This window comes from Chiloscyllium plagiosum, chromosome 16 (assembly GCF_004010195.1).
Source record: "Chiloscyllium plagiosum isolate BGI_BamShark_2017 chromosome 16, ASM401019v2, whole genome shotgun sequence".
In the NCBI taxonomy this organism is placed as follows: domain Eukaryota; kingdom Metazoa; phylum Chordata; class Chondrichthyes; order Orectolobiformes; family Hemiscylliidae; genus Chiloscyllium; species Chiloscyllium plagiosum.
In genome coordinates, this window is record NC_057725.1 from 46,373,509 (window position 1) to 46,388,610 (window position 15,102).

The following is a 15,102-nucleotide window of genomic DNA, read 5'->3' on the forward strand; positions in this document are numbered from 1 at the left end:
AATGAGTACTGAAATCTTGTCCTCCCAGCCCCACATCACCCAAGGAAGCTATCATTGTATCCAAGAATGTGTTGCATTGTACTGACAGTTCAAGGTGATAGGAAATCAGTTTGTGCCCCTCTGCAGCCTATGAGGTCTTGCATTAGCTTAGTGGTTTGTGGCTGGGGGGTGGGGTGGGGGTGGGGGGTCCTGTGATTATGTATTTCACAGGAAAAACTATTTTTAATCTACTGTGATCAATTATGTGGTCAAGGATTCTTTTAATAATCATTTTTACTCCTCACAGTTGTACACTGCAGACAATTCATATGCACAATGATATGATTACAAAACATTTCAGCCTGTACTCTACAAGTGCAATCATTGATACTATTGCCCCGTGAGAAGCCTCTTTGTCCATCATAAATGAAAGCTACATGTTCGGATAGAAAACAATCTGTCTCGGATGTCATTTTCCATTTGTTGCTTCCATTTCGGAGTTGAGGCAATGCAAGTCCATGCTTGGATTCTGAATGACAGGTTCAGCCTTGGTAATCAAGGGGTTCTCCCCTCAGACCTCATATCCCTTTCTACCTGAAACTCCCTGTCTGGATTTATGACTGCAACTCTCATCCTTACCTCCTGAGTCCTGTCCCTAAAATTTAGTCCTGTTTACCATCATGATGCACACTCCTCCACTGAAGCAACCCAAGTACTCCAATACACTGTTGTTTCTCTTGCTTAAATGTCCAATTGCCCCCCTTCCCCATCCTTGTCCCTTGTGCAGTCCATGTTGCTGTTGCTAACGTCTAGAACTGTGTTACCCCATTTGCCCAGCAGTGTCACCTGGTAAGAACACCTTGACTTTTCATTCCGCTGAATCCCTGGACAGACCATGGCCCAGGCCTCTGACCAATTTGGACAGACAGACCCACTGATGACTGAGCACATCCCAGACTGGTCTGTCTTCAGCTCTCCAACTGCAAATCCCTGACTGCTTGCGCTGGTGCCTGCAGGACTGACCATGACCCACTCCCCAGAATGCAGCGAGACCAGCCTCCTGATCCTGATCACCCCACATGGATGGCTGATCGACTCCAACCCCTTGCACTGACCACAGACAGTACCTTCACAGAGAGTACTGGGACTGCCCAACTATCAGTAGCTGGAAATGTGTTGCTGGAAAAGCACAGCAGGTCAGGCAGCATCCAGGGAACAGGAGAATCGACGTTTCGGGCATAAGCCCTTCTTCAGGAAGGGCTTATGCCCGAAACGTCGATTCTCCTGTTCCCTGGATGCTGCCTGATCTGCTGCGCTTTTCCAGCAACACATTTCCAGCTCTGATCTCCAGCATCTGCAGACCTCACTTTCTCCTCAACTATCAGTAGCCCTTACTGACTTAAATAATGACAAGTCCCTGTCATCTTTAGGACGTGGTCATTAGTTGAAACAGATGTAGTGTGTTTGCTGCCGGTGTGTGCTACAGGTGTGACATTGATGCAGCACAGTGCATTACAACAACATGTTCACCCTCTTGACTGATGACTGCTGACAGCCATGGCAGGTTGTGTGGCTTTGTGACTGAGCTAAACAACAGAAGGACAGTGAACCTTACAGATGCAGCTGAGGGGGGTAACATGCCAATAGAAAAGGCACGGTTGCTGTTGGCATTGAAGTAATCACAAAGTGAATGAGTGAGTGTTAAGAGAGTGGACAAGCAGCCCTGAGATGCAACTTGATCCACAATGTGAGCAGGTTTCCTATTGCTGCACACATAGGTGTTCTGGCAGCTGTATTGCAATGAAAGGTGCCTGTGTACTCGAAACTGTAGCATTGAAGTACAACAGCATGCTGTAGATGGATCAGAGATGTGCCACAATGAAGAAGCTAATACATGTCAGATGCCAATGTCTGTGTCTGTGTCTGCTGGCCATTGAGTGTGCCCAAAGATGTTGGTGCCAAGTGTCCAAGATGGAGCTCTGGAGGAACAAACAGTGAGATGGTGTCCCCAGGTATCTGCTCTGACTTTTATTTTGGGAATTCTCAGTATTTAGTTTCTGTCTGGTGAATGGGAAGTTGGCAGCCTGAATATGAATGAGGTGAGTTTAGATAGTATTGAGGGGTGATAATGAGGTATATTCCATGTTAGTACTCCTCTTGCCTCTCAAAAAAGATAGGATAGTGAAGAAGGCGTTTGGTATGCTTTCCTTTATTGGTTAGAGTATTGAGTACAGGAATTGGGAGGTCATGTTGCGGATGTAAAGGACATTGGTTAGACAACTGTTGGAATATTGTGTGACTTTATAGAGGTTTACAAAATTATGAGGGGCGTGGATAGGGTAAATCAGCAAAGTCTTTTCCCTGGGGGCGAGGAGTCCAGAACTAGAGGGCATAGGTTTAGGGTGAGAGGGGAAAGATATAAAAGAGACCTAAGGGGCAACTTTTTCACACAGAGGGTGGTACGTGTATCGAATGAGCTGCCAGAGGAAGTGGTGGAGGCTGGTACAATTGCAACATTTAAGAGGCATTTGGATGGGTATATGAATAGAAAGGGTTTGGAGGGATATGGGCCGGGTGCTGGCAGGTGGAACTAGATCGGGTTGGGATATCGGGTCGGCATGGTCGGGTTGGACCGAAGTGAGCGGGTACCTGGGGACACCATCTCACTGTTTGCTCCTGTACATCTCTATGACTCTATGACTCTAAATGAGAATCTCATCCCTTCATCTAACTTTGGCTGGAAAATAGGACTTTGGGATCTGAGGAATATCCTTATTGGTCATCCCACCCTATTTGCCCAAATTTCTCACATTTTTCAGACACTGCAAAGCTTCTGTAAATGCTTTTGATGATCACCAAACATCTCAAAATGATTTTCTAGCCCCTGAAGAACTTTTGATGTGTGCTCACTGCTTATGTTAGAAATGGAGAAACCATCTCCCACAATGCAATGTGACAGGTAATCTGTTTCTGTGATATTGACTGAGGGATAAATATTGGCCAAGACAGTACTCCATGCATTTATTTGAAATAGTGCCATGGAATGTTTTCAGCTCCAGCAGAGTTACTACTAGGGAGAATACTTTGCTCTGGGTTAAATCTGATTCTTTCTGGTGGGAGGATGAAAAAGCATCAGGAACATCAATGCCAGACACAAGACTCCATTAAGCGAGAGAGGCAGTTCACATCAGGGGACAAAGTTTGGTGTTGGAACCACAAGACTGGTCCTGCATGGGTAAGAGGCATGATCAACATGAGGTCAGGTAGGTGTAATGGACCTGAACAAACTCGTGGACCATAGGAAAGCTGCAAATTCGCAAACAGGGCGGAAGCAACATGTGCCCAGCTTTTCGGAACATTGGGAAAGGCTGCCAGAACCCGTGTGTTTTCCCTCTCCATCAAGTGTTGAAGAGACCTCGGAATCTGAGATGGACACGGCGGATGTCACTACCTTGACACCTTTGCTGCCTGAAGAAGAGAATGAATTTCTTCCCAGAAACTCTGGGCACAAGAGGTGAGTGACTGTGCATTACATGCTGCCCATATCAGAGGTAGAGCTGGAGGAACCAGACCTAGTGTTGGAATGCCTCAGGAAGAGCTTTAAGAGAAAGAACTGGTCTATGTCCTCAGACTCAAAAGAGGAGGGATGTAGTGATAGTGACAAGGTCAGCCAGGCTGACCTTATAGAATGTGACTCCCCTGATTTGGGCTGAAATCTGGTCCAATCAGGGAGCCCTGGCTTACAGATAAAAGCAGGAGCATCAGACATCCTGTTCACTGTGAGAGCTGGCTCTGAGGGAGCTGGATCGGTGTCAAGGACTTACCACATGTAAGTGAAAGGTGACTTGATGACAGGATACCAACTTTGTGGAATTATTTCAGACACCATTAAACAAGGATCACCAGATTAAATTTAGGGTCTGCTCTAACTAGGATCAGCCAATATGTAGTAATTGTTGTCTGAGATGTTGGTTCTGAGGAGGATAATGTTCCATTATGTTGGCTCCACCCATTCTACTGATGTCATAGTCTGTGGGTGGAGAAAAAGAGTTTTATTCAAGCTTTTGGAGGGAGCAGATGCATCTGTACCAGCTCCCTAAAATCCTAGTATTTATGCCTAACCAAATATAGGTGTACTTACTGCTATCGTAGAACAGCTCTTCTTGTAGACACTTTACAGTGGTGTATTCTCACTAACCATTGTATAAGGCCAAATCTAAACAAAGACAATGGAGGATTGGTATTACCTCAAATAATCCTTTCTAGTACACCACAAGCAACAAGGTGTCATCTGCAAAATACCAGTGACAATGTTATCATTGCCCCACTGTTTCAGGTTTTGAGAAGGAGGAAAAACAGCTACATTGCTGCAGCAACTCTTCAAAGTAAGTGCTTGTATGCAAATGTCAGCCAAGTACAGGATCAGTGTCGGAGCCAAATGCCCTGCTAACACACTTTTCTGGAACTTGCGCAGGAACACTATTGTTTCAGGAGGGAAGGAAATAAAATAGTTTCGTTGTTAAGAAGTAAGGCAACATTGCAGTGTGTGAACATAAAAAATACTCATTTAAATATTTGGAAAAGTGCAATTTCCTGACTGCAAACTTAGTTACCAGTGTAAACTTTTCTGGCATTCATAAATTGTTTGGTAACCACAAAGATTTGCATGTTTCTGGTTTGTAACTGATACATTAACAGCATGACAGCAAGCCTAGTAAATATATCGTAATTGTTACTAGTATTTGAGTGTACTGTAACTTCATGTTAATATTGTCCACCTCTTTATCATAGCTGCCAACTGGGCTACAGAACCTTCCCACGGCTAAAGTAGAAAAGCTAAAGAAGGAAGATCCAGTTGAGTACCTTAACAGAAGCCATCTTGATGAACCTAGCAGCATCAACTCCCTGACCTACACCTATCCAGAACATAGACCATTAAAAACAGAACTGCTGGGCAATGTTAGTGTTGGTGCTAAGGTAAGGAAAGTTGTTTCTTCTTTTGTGTCAATCTTGGATTTATGTGCTGTGGCATCTTTTTCTGTATCTTAAGCTTAGACTAATTGACAGTTACTAATTTCACCAAACACACAGATTCCAGATGTAGTTCATGAAAGGATTACATGATTGATTTTATTTTTGGTAGTGGTTGAAAGAGGAAGATTGACCAGGATTATAGAATAATTGCATAGTCTGTTTAATATACATTTGAACTGAGAAACCAGGCATGAATTTCAGATCTCCTGGAAAGGTATATTCTGTCAGTAGTGTATTCACACGCTGCATTAAGTTCAACTTTAAAGTCCTAGAATGGAGTTGAATTTACAGCCTTGAGTGCAATCAAACTAAGTTGACATTCTTAACTGATTGAGGGGCTTTACTTATATTTGAGGTAGCTATTTTGTACATCTGATTACATCTAGCAATTGCATCTGCCTGAAAATAATGCATTAAATGTATATGTATATCATGCTTACGTTATTGCTTTGTTGAGAAATATCAACAGAAGAGCATGAATCTTCTCATAGAATAACAGGTCTTTCTAGTACACTTAATGGTAAGGTTCTCAGGAGGGTTGTTGTGCAAAGAGACATCGGATACAAGAGACATGTTTAGCCTGTCCCAGGATGGATGTGTTGTTCCAGTCGAAGTGGTGTCCTTCTTCATCTGGTATGTAAGGATACTGGTGGGTCATGTCTTTTGGTGGCTATTTGATGCCACTTTGACTGGGACAACACATCCATCCTAGGACAGGCTAGACAAAGACATGCATAGGAATTCCTAGAGGCCTTGCATTCAAACTGGAACTTCATCAATGAACGCATCGATTTGGACCCTATTTACCAACCTCTGAGAAAAAGAACTGGAAATGATATCACCCACCTTAACAGACCAAGACACATAAATAGAAAGTGGGCTATACCACCGGTGCTTGACCAGAGGCCCACTGATGATGTTACCTAGCATGGTCACGAAATGTCTGAGAACAAACCTACAAGCTCAGTGAGCAAACTTACAAGCTGAACCTCAATCTGAGCTATAAATCTTCTCAAAAATGACAAACCAAAGTGTGTGTTTCTGTGCTGTACATCTGACTCTATGACTCCAGTCATCATTCTCTAGTCTTCAATTCAGACATTTCAACTATTCAACTGAACGGTCAATATTATGGTTCAGAACTCCACAACCTTACCAACTAAATACAGAAGAACCTCGATTTTCTGAACGAGATGGATGGGCACTATTTTGTTTGGATAATTGATTATTCAGATAATTGATTTTACCTTAATCAAGGGAAGCCGTACTCATCTAACGCTGAGCTCTACTGGAAAATTGATTTAAATCTATCATTTTAATGTATTGAGTGTAAAAGGACACAGGTTTCATATGATGAACAGAACAAAGCAATGATAACACGAAAAAACATTTTAAAAATGTAGCAGTAGTTAGCATTTGGCAAGGAGAGGTGAAGATAGCATTACCTGTAAACAAGGTCCCGAACAGCTTCTATGATCGCAAGAGCATTTATCAGAGCGGTGCTTTTGTATTCTTGGCCTTTTTTTTTCATGAATGGCCCAGTAAAGTGACAGGAATACTGTAAAACACTTACTTTTGCAAAGGGCTGTGTAACACCCCTTCCCTAAAAATATCCAGTCGCTGATGTTTGAGTTGCTTGTATTTCTTTGTTTTTGCCAGTGTTTCACATGTTCTTCAGTCCAGGTAAGTCAAATGTACTTACCTCTTTCATGTACAGTTTTTGCAGGACCTTGAAGTCTTCTTTGAATAATCTGAAATTTGAATAATTGATACTCGGATAATCAAGGTTCCTCTGTACTTGGAAACACACTTGGCAGCATAACAATTAGCCATTGAGGGAAGCCATAAATGTGCTGCACAGAATACATTATCCTATGTATTTGTGTTTCTGACTCTGTCCACACCATGTTTAGAGAAAGCCTGTTTCCACTGTCTTCTGGGTTAGTATTTTTTTTCATGTCTGAGGATGCCAACATGCTTGGTATTCTAGGACTCTCTGACCTATCTGAGCAGCCACCAAAGCCAAAACGTCATGGATGCCAGCATTCTGATTGAGCCTACACCTTTGTGAGTAGGCAGTTAAGCGCAGACATGGCCAATTGGAAGATGGAGTCATAGAGATATACAGCATGGAAACAGACCTTTCAACTCAACTTGTCCATGCTAACCAGATATCCTAAATTAATCTGCTCCCATTTGACAGCACTTGGCCCATATCCCTCCAAACCCTTCCTTTTCATCTACCCATCCAGATGCCTTTTAAATGTTGTAATAGTGCCAGCCTCCACCAATTTCTCTGACAGTGCACTCCATACACGCACCACCCATTATGTGAAAAAGTTGCCCCTTAAGTCCCTTTGATATCTTTTCCCTCTCACTCTAAACTATGCCCTCTAGTTTTGGACTCCCCAACCCAGGGAAAAGACCTTGTCTATTTATCCTATCCATCCCCCTCATGAGTTTATAAACCTCAATAAGGTCACCCCTCAGCCTCCGATGCTCCAGGGAAAACAGCTCCAGGCTATTTAGCCTCTCCCTATAGCTCAAATCCTCCGATCCTGGCAACAAGCTTGTAAATCTTTTCTGAACTCTTTCAAATTTCACAACAATATTCCGAAAGGAAGGAGACCAAAATGCATACAATATTCCAAAAGTGACCTAACCAATGTCCTTTACAGCTGTAACGTGAACGCCCAAGTCCTATACTCTATGCTCTGATCAATAAAGGAAAGCATACCAAACACCACCTCCATGATTCTATCTACCTGCAACCTTACTTTCAAATAACTATGAACCTGCACTCAAAGGTCTCTTTGTTCAGCAACACTCCCAAAGACCTTACCATTAAATGTAGAAGTCCTGCTTTCCCAAAATGCAGCACCTCACATTTATCTAAATTAAACTCCATCTGCCACTCCTCAGCCCATTGGCCCATCTGACCAAGATTCTGTTGTAATCTGAGGTAACCTTCTTCGCAGTCTGCTACACTTGCAATTTTGGTGTCACCTACAAGCTTACTAACTATTACACTTGCAATTTTGGTGTCACCTACAAGCTTACTAACTATTCGTCCTATGTTCACATCCTAATCATAGAGTCATGGAGATGTACAGCATGGAAACAGACCCTTCAGTCCAACCCGTCCATGCCAACCAGATATCCCAAATGATGAAAAGAAGTTGACCCAGCACCAGTCTTTAGATAGCTTGGCCTAAGGTTGCATCATTGATCTTAATACCTGCGAGAGGTGGTTTGGTTTCCTAAAGCCTGGAGGAAACTCCATCCCAAATTATCAGTTTGAATCCTATTAAGAATTGCATCATGCTTTAAAGCTGTCGTATTATTACAATATTATCTTTATCACTTTCATATTCCATGACATCCATTGCATTAAAGATAATCATTTTGAACCGCTGGAATGATCAATTTATGTGGACCATACTTCGTGTTTTAAGTCAATACTCTACCTGTGCACTGTAATACTGTTCTAGGTTACCACAGGCTGTGGGTGTCTGCACATCCATTGCCTTTGATTTTACTTACTGCTTATTTCTAAGAAAGACCCTTCAACATCTTATGTTGTGTAATACTTGCTTATTTAAATCTGTACATAGTAGGTCCTCAAATACAGTTAGTGTAGCATTTAGGACTGTTCTCCCCACTTGCTCCTTCTAGACTCTGGTGATTTTCCATTAGTGATGTCAGAGATGTGTCAGACAAGCAATATCAAAAGCTAATAGAATATCATCACTTATCATGGGCGAATTGGACGCAAAAGAAAGGAGGTTTTGCTTTGGTTATGCAGGTCACTGGTGAAACCGCATCTAGAGTACTGTGCACAATATTGGTCACTTTGTTTTAAAAAAAGATATAAATGTGTTAGAGCAGTTTAGAGAAATTCTACCAAACTGATACCTGGAATAAAAGGGTTGTCTTCTGAGGAAAGGTTGTATCTGCTGGAGTTCAGAAGAGTAAGGGGACAACTTGATTGAAACATGGAAGATCCTCAAAGGTTTTGACAGGTTTGATGTTGAGAAGATGCTTCATGTCATTAGGAGAACTAGATTTGAAGGTCACCGTCTAAAAATCACTCATTTAAAACACAGATAAGATGAAGTTGTTTCTCTGAGGGTCATAAGTATTTTGAACACTTCCTTGAAAAGATGGTGGAAGCAGAATCCTTGAATATTTTTAACATTGAGGTAGATAGATTATAGATTATTTGGGCGGCACGGTGGCACAGTGGTTAGCACTGCTGCCTCACAGCGCCAGAGACCTGGGTTCAATTCCCGACTCAGGCGACTGACTGTGTGGAGTTTGCACATTCTCCCCGTGTCTGCGTGGGTTTCCTCCGGGTGCTCCGGTTTCCTCCCACAGTCCAAAGATGTGCAGGTCAGGTGAATTGGCCATGCTAAATTGCCCGTAGTGTTAGGTTAAAGGGGTAAATGTAGGGGTATGGGTGGGTTGCGCTTCGGCGGGTCGGTGTGGACTTGTTGGGCCGAAGGGCCTGTTTCCACACTGTAAGTAATCTAATCTAATCTAATTAAGTAAGTGGGTGAAAGGTTCAGGGATATACAGGAATTGGATTGGAGGTGACAGTTGATCAATCATGAATTTGTTGAGAGATGGAGCAAGCTGGCGGGGCTGAATGGCATACTCCTGTTCTAATTCATGTTTGCATTTAAGCTGATCTGAAACTCTGGATGCCGATCTGATTTACTTTAGTACAACATGGTGTTGTCCCATCAATTGGAGCACTTTGCCCTTTGTCCCATGTATGACTGGCCTACATCCTGCAATTATCACACTCTGATCTTACTCAAGCAAAGAAGTAATGCAATGCCTTCCTGTGCCTCTTGAATATCCACATAGGTACTCCAACACTATAAGATCTTGGTTGATCTGTTTACTGTGGTTTTTAACTTCCTGAAAATAGATGAATAGAGGGAGAAAGGCCAGCTGCAGGGATCATGACTGCATGTAGCAGTAGATTCTACTGGTGGCGGCTGCAACCATAGCATTCCAATCAGTCTGTTTAGTGCACTTTAGGAAAGACATGAGGGTCCTTGTGAGAGTGGAGAGTAGGTTAATCAGAATTCTTCTGGCATTATTTTAGCTGACATTAGGTTTAAGGAACTGCAGTTGTTATCCTTGAGGCAAAAGAAGTGAAGGTGAGATATGTGATTGAGTACAGGACTAAGATATGTTTGCATTAGGTAGGCAAAGGAAAGTTGTCCCTATTTACTGTTGCTTCCAGGGCTCAGTTGGTGTTGTAGAAGAATCGCTCAATATTCTGTAAAAATTACCAGTAGACGCAGAAAATCCCTCACGAAGTTAAACTTTAATTTGCAAAGAAAATCTGTGGCAATCAGCTAATGGCTTCCCGATTGCCCACCAACCCTTTGTCTCACTGTAGTTTATCCAGTTGTTCCCACACATCGGATAACATTAGCATAACCAACATACTGGCTTGCTTTGTCTTTCTAAACTAATCATCGTCTTGTCACACTGGTTCCCTACATTACACTTAACCTATCACATTACTCCACCATCATCTTCAGCATTAGCTCATCTACCAATGATTAAACTAGCCTATCACAGTGCACTGCCATTATCTGTTACTGGAGTCCTGTAATATGATCCCGGGTATGGGAGTAATTTCCAAATTGCCTGGATTATTGGTTTAGAGAGCAGTGTGATGCCAGTAGCATGAATTCAATTCCCATCACGGGTGTGAGGTTATCATGAAGGACTCTCCTTCTCAACCTCTTCCCTCACCTGTGGTCTGGTGGCCCTCAGGTTAAATCACCACCAGTCACTTTGCTGTAATGAGAGCTCAGCTCCTATGATCTGCTAAGACTAAGGTGACATAACAACAGGGACTGGAGGAGACAGATTTAGGATTTTAGGTAAAAAACATAAGGGATTGTGAGGAAGAACCCTTTTGCACACGGAGTAGTGATGATCTGGAACTTGCTTCCACCAGGAGAGATGTAGAAGTAGAGATAATCAATGATTTTGATAGGAAATTGAGAGTTGCAGAAAATAAGCTTACAAGGCTACAACGGAATGAAATTGTTTATGTTGTTCTACAGAAAATTGGCATGAACGCAATGGATGAAATGGCCCCCTTCAGTGCCCTAAGAACATCAGAGGTCAGAGGTTAATCAGACTACAACAATTTTCAAAATGGCCACTATAATTGTAGTTTAGTAGTGTTTTAATTTGGCTTCCAGTCTTCACCTTTAGGCAAACATTTTTTGCTTCCGTGTTCTATCCTCTGGCTCTGGCTAGTTGACAGAGGATAGAACTGCATCTAATCTTTACACACATGGTTTTATTTTCAGAATTAAATATTAGACCTCCAAACCCATATTAAGTCAAAACGTATGCTATAGTCTTAAACAATAGTCTTAAATATAAACAAGTCCGACTGCAGAGTACTGATGGGAAAGCTAGCTAGGCTTGATGGGGTTAAAAAAATGTCAAAGGCCATAGAGCCATGCAGTACAGATACGGTTCGTTGGCCATTGAGAATAGGGATAAATAAATAGTGGATAACATTGAAATAAACTATTCAAAGTTTTCAAAAAATGTTACATTAAAAAAGTAAGTCTATTGAAAAGCAAAACAGCAAGAATGATCCATCTTTGGCTCATTCAAAAAGTTAAGGATAGTATTAGAAATCATTTATGTGGCAGAAGTAGCAATAAGCCCAAAGTTTGGAAGTGTTTTAGAATTTAGCAACAAACCAATATAGCTGATAAAAAGGAGGAAAAATAGAATGAGGATACTCAGATAGTAAATTGTAAAACCTTTTCCCAAGTATATTAGAAGGAAGAATTATTTGCATTAAATGTTGGTCCATTAGAGGCCGAGCCAGGAGAAGTTATCACAGGAGACCAAACAAATTACAGAGAAATTGAACAGAACTGTTGTCTGTCTTCACTGTAGAAGACATAAATTGCATTGCAGAAATAAATGACAATTAAGGGGCTAATAAGAGTGAGGAGCTTAAGGAAATTGCTATCAGCAGAGAAAACATCTGAGAAAGTTTCAAGGAATTAAACACTGGCAAATCTCTAGGACCTGATGGCCTACATTCTAAGGTTCTAAAAGACTTATGGCAGATAAAGTGGTTATGTTGGCTATGACTTTCTAAATTACCCAGATTCTAAAATGATCTTAGTGGTTTGGAAGCTTGCAAATGTGACAGCATTAACCAAAGGAGGAGGGAGAGAGAAAACAGGGAGCTTCAGTTCAATTAGTCTGACAGACTTCTGGAAACTATTGGACGATGTTATGAAGGACGTTGTAACAATGTACTTAGAAACTCATAGCATGAGCAAAATCAACATAGGCTTTTAACAAAGAGAAATAGTGTTTGACAATTCTGTTTGAGTTATTGAGGATGTAGCTAGTAGGAAAAAAGAAGAGCCAGTGGATGGAGCATTCTTGGATTTTCAAATGGCATTTGAAAGGTCCACAAATTCACAAGATAAGAATTGCAGATACTCCACCAGCATGGATGTTCATATATGTTTGTGTATGTAGATAGAGGATTGCTTAGTGAGCATGAAGCAAAGAATAAGGATAAATGAGGCATTTTCACATTGGCAGGCTGTGAATAGTGGAATGCTGGACAGATTAGTACTACAGCCTCAGTGATTTAAAATCTACATTTATGGCTTAGATTAAACGACCAACAGTGATGTATGTAAGTTTGCTGGTGATACAAAACTGAGTCAGAATGTAAGCTGTGAGGAAGATAGAAAGATGCTACAAAGAGGTACAGACAGATGTAATATAGCGCAACTGGAGTGTCAACCTTGCCAATGCCATTTCAATCAGGTCCAACTTGTTCCAGGCAGAAGTCAAATTTCTCAGTCAGAATGGGCAACAAGGTGGCAGATGAAGTATGATGCTGGGACATGAGGTTTTCACAATCATAATAAAAATAGACAAGTAAATGATTTTTTAAAAAAGGGATGAAAAATGTTTATAGAACTTGGTTAGCATTGTACAGCAACATAAAATTTGACATGAAGGTACGGCTCGCAATTAAGACAAATGGCATGTGATTTTTATTTTTGCAAGGGAATTGGAATATGAGAATAAGGAACTTGTGCTAAATTATGCAGGAAGCTAGTGAGACTACTATATCTTCTACACTGTACAAAGTTAAAAATCATACAGCACCAGGTTATCGTCCAACAAGTTTATTTGGAAGCACTAGCTTTCGGAGCACTGCTCCTTCATCAGGTGGTTGTGGAGAATAAAGCTAGTAGTCCCAAATAAACCTGTTGGAATATAACCTGGTGTTGTACAATTTTTAACTTTGTACACTCGAGTTCAATACCGGCATCTCCAATCATTCTATACTGTATGCAGTTTTGGTCTCCAGAGATCAAGAAAGATATAATTGCATCAGTGGTGGTACATCAAATATTCATAAAATTGCTTCTAGGGCTGTGAGTATTGTCCTATGATGATAAGCTGAAGAATTTCAGCCTCTATCCCCTGGAGTTTAAAAAGAATGTTTATAATTCTGAAGGGTAGGGTAGATACTGAGGTTCTGGAGCACAGGGCAGAGCCTTAAGATAAGGTGTTGATCATTTATGATTGAGCTGAGGAGAAATTTATTCACTGAAGTTTTTTTGTGAACATTTAGAATTCTCTGTGCCAAAGGGTTGCAGGGGAATTCATTGCTGAATATATTCAAGGCTGAGATAAGTAGGTTTTCAGTCTTAGAGGATCCTAATGGAAACTGTGGTTAAAAGGAGGATCAGCTGTAATCTTTTTGAATGGTAGAACAAATTCAACTGGTTTTATGCTCTATTCCTGCTCCTATTTCTTATATTGTTAATCCAACAAGTGTAGGTTTTGCCTGTGTCAATTTTATATTAAGATAAATCCCACTACCTGCATCAAGCAAAGCAACATTAATGCAACTAATATTTCAATAATGGTGTATTGACTTACCATTTTGAATTTTACTACTTTTGTTCCCAACATTTCTACAATTACATCTGATAATTGATCAACAACTTTTCACTTTCACTGGTTAAAATTCAGCTGTTACATGTTGCAGCAAATTTAATTTAATATATCTGATATCACTTTATCCACCATAAATTGGCTCCTGCTTCTTTTATCCCTGGAAGCTGTATCTGATTCTATTTCCTTACTCATTCTGACTGAGAAATTTGACTTCTGCCTGGAACAAGTTGGACCTGATTGAAATGGCATTGGCAAGGTTGACACTCCAGTTGCGCTATATTAAGAATTGAAATGACTCTCAAGCAGGTTTGTTCAAGGGGAAGTTAAAGTTAACATAGATTCATAGAGATTTACAGCACAGGTGGAAACCACTTGGTCTATGTATCCACAGACAAGTAGCTCTTCAGTCCAATCCCTCTTTCCAACTATTACTCGAAGTTGCTGTTAAATTATGGTAGTTCAAGCAAATATCCAAGTATGTTTATCAACATTTTGAGGGTTTCTACCTCTACCATCCTTTTGGGCAGTGGGTTCCAGAATCCCACTATCGTCTGGCTGAAGACAATTCACCTCTAAACCTTCTATGTCTCACCCTAAATCTATGTTTTGGACACTCAAGTTATGAATACAGCCTTCCTATCTATTCTAACTAGATGTCTCATATTTTACACACATGATTAGCTCTCCCACCAGCCTTCTCTGTTCCAAAGTAAACAACCCTAACCTATCTAATCTTTCCTTGTAATTGTAGTTCTCCATCTTAGGCAAAATCTTGTAAATTTTCTTCTCTCGTGCACTCTCATCTGTTCTATAATGTGGACTCAAGCACTGCCTGCAGTACACCAGCTGTGACTTATTTTGCATTTTATTCAGATCCAGTATAATTCCCCAGCTTTTACGTTGTATGCTTCAACAATAAGTACAAGACCACTTCATTCACCTGTCTACCCATCTTCAAATATCTGTAGCACTCCGTGCCATTCTGTTCTTCTACATCATTAAGTACCTACAACTTCATTATTCCTTAATCTTATTAACCTTCACTAAATGCGATTCATAGCTCCTTGAAAGTGGAGTCGCAGGTAGATA

General features: G+C 41.0%; 1 protein-coding gene across 3 annotated transcripts in view; it reads left to right on the forward strand.

The window, feature by feature from the left end:
* Nucleotides 1-15,102, forward strand: part of ppp1r32 (protein phosphatase 1, regulatory subunit 32) — a 151,918-nt gene that overhangs the window by 79,343 nt on the left and 57,473 nt on the right. For all 3 annotated transcript variants that reach the window (XM_043705996.1, XM_043705998.1, XM_043705995.1), the window contains one exon: nucleotides 4,771-4,956. In XM_043705996.1, the coding sequence (XP_043561931.1) occupies nucleotides 4,771-4,956 (186 nt within the window). The remainder of the gene's footprint in view (nucleotides 1-4,770; nucleotides 4,957-15,102) is intronic.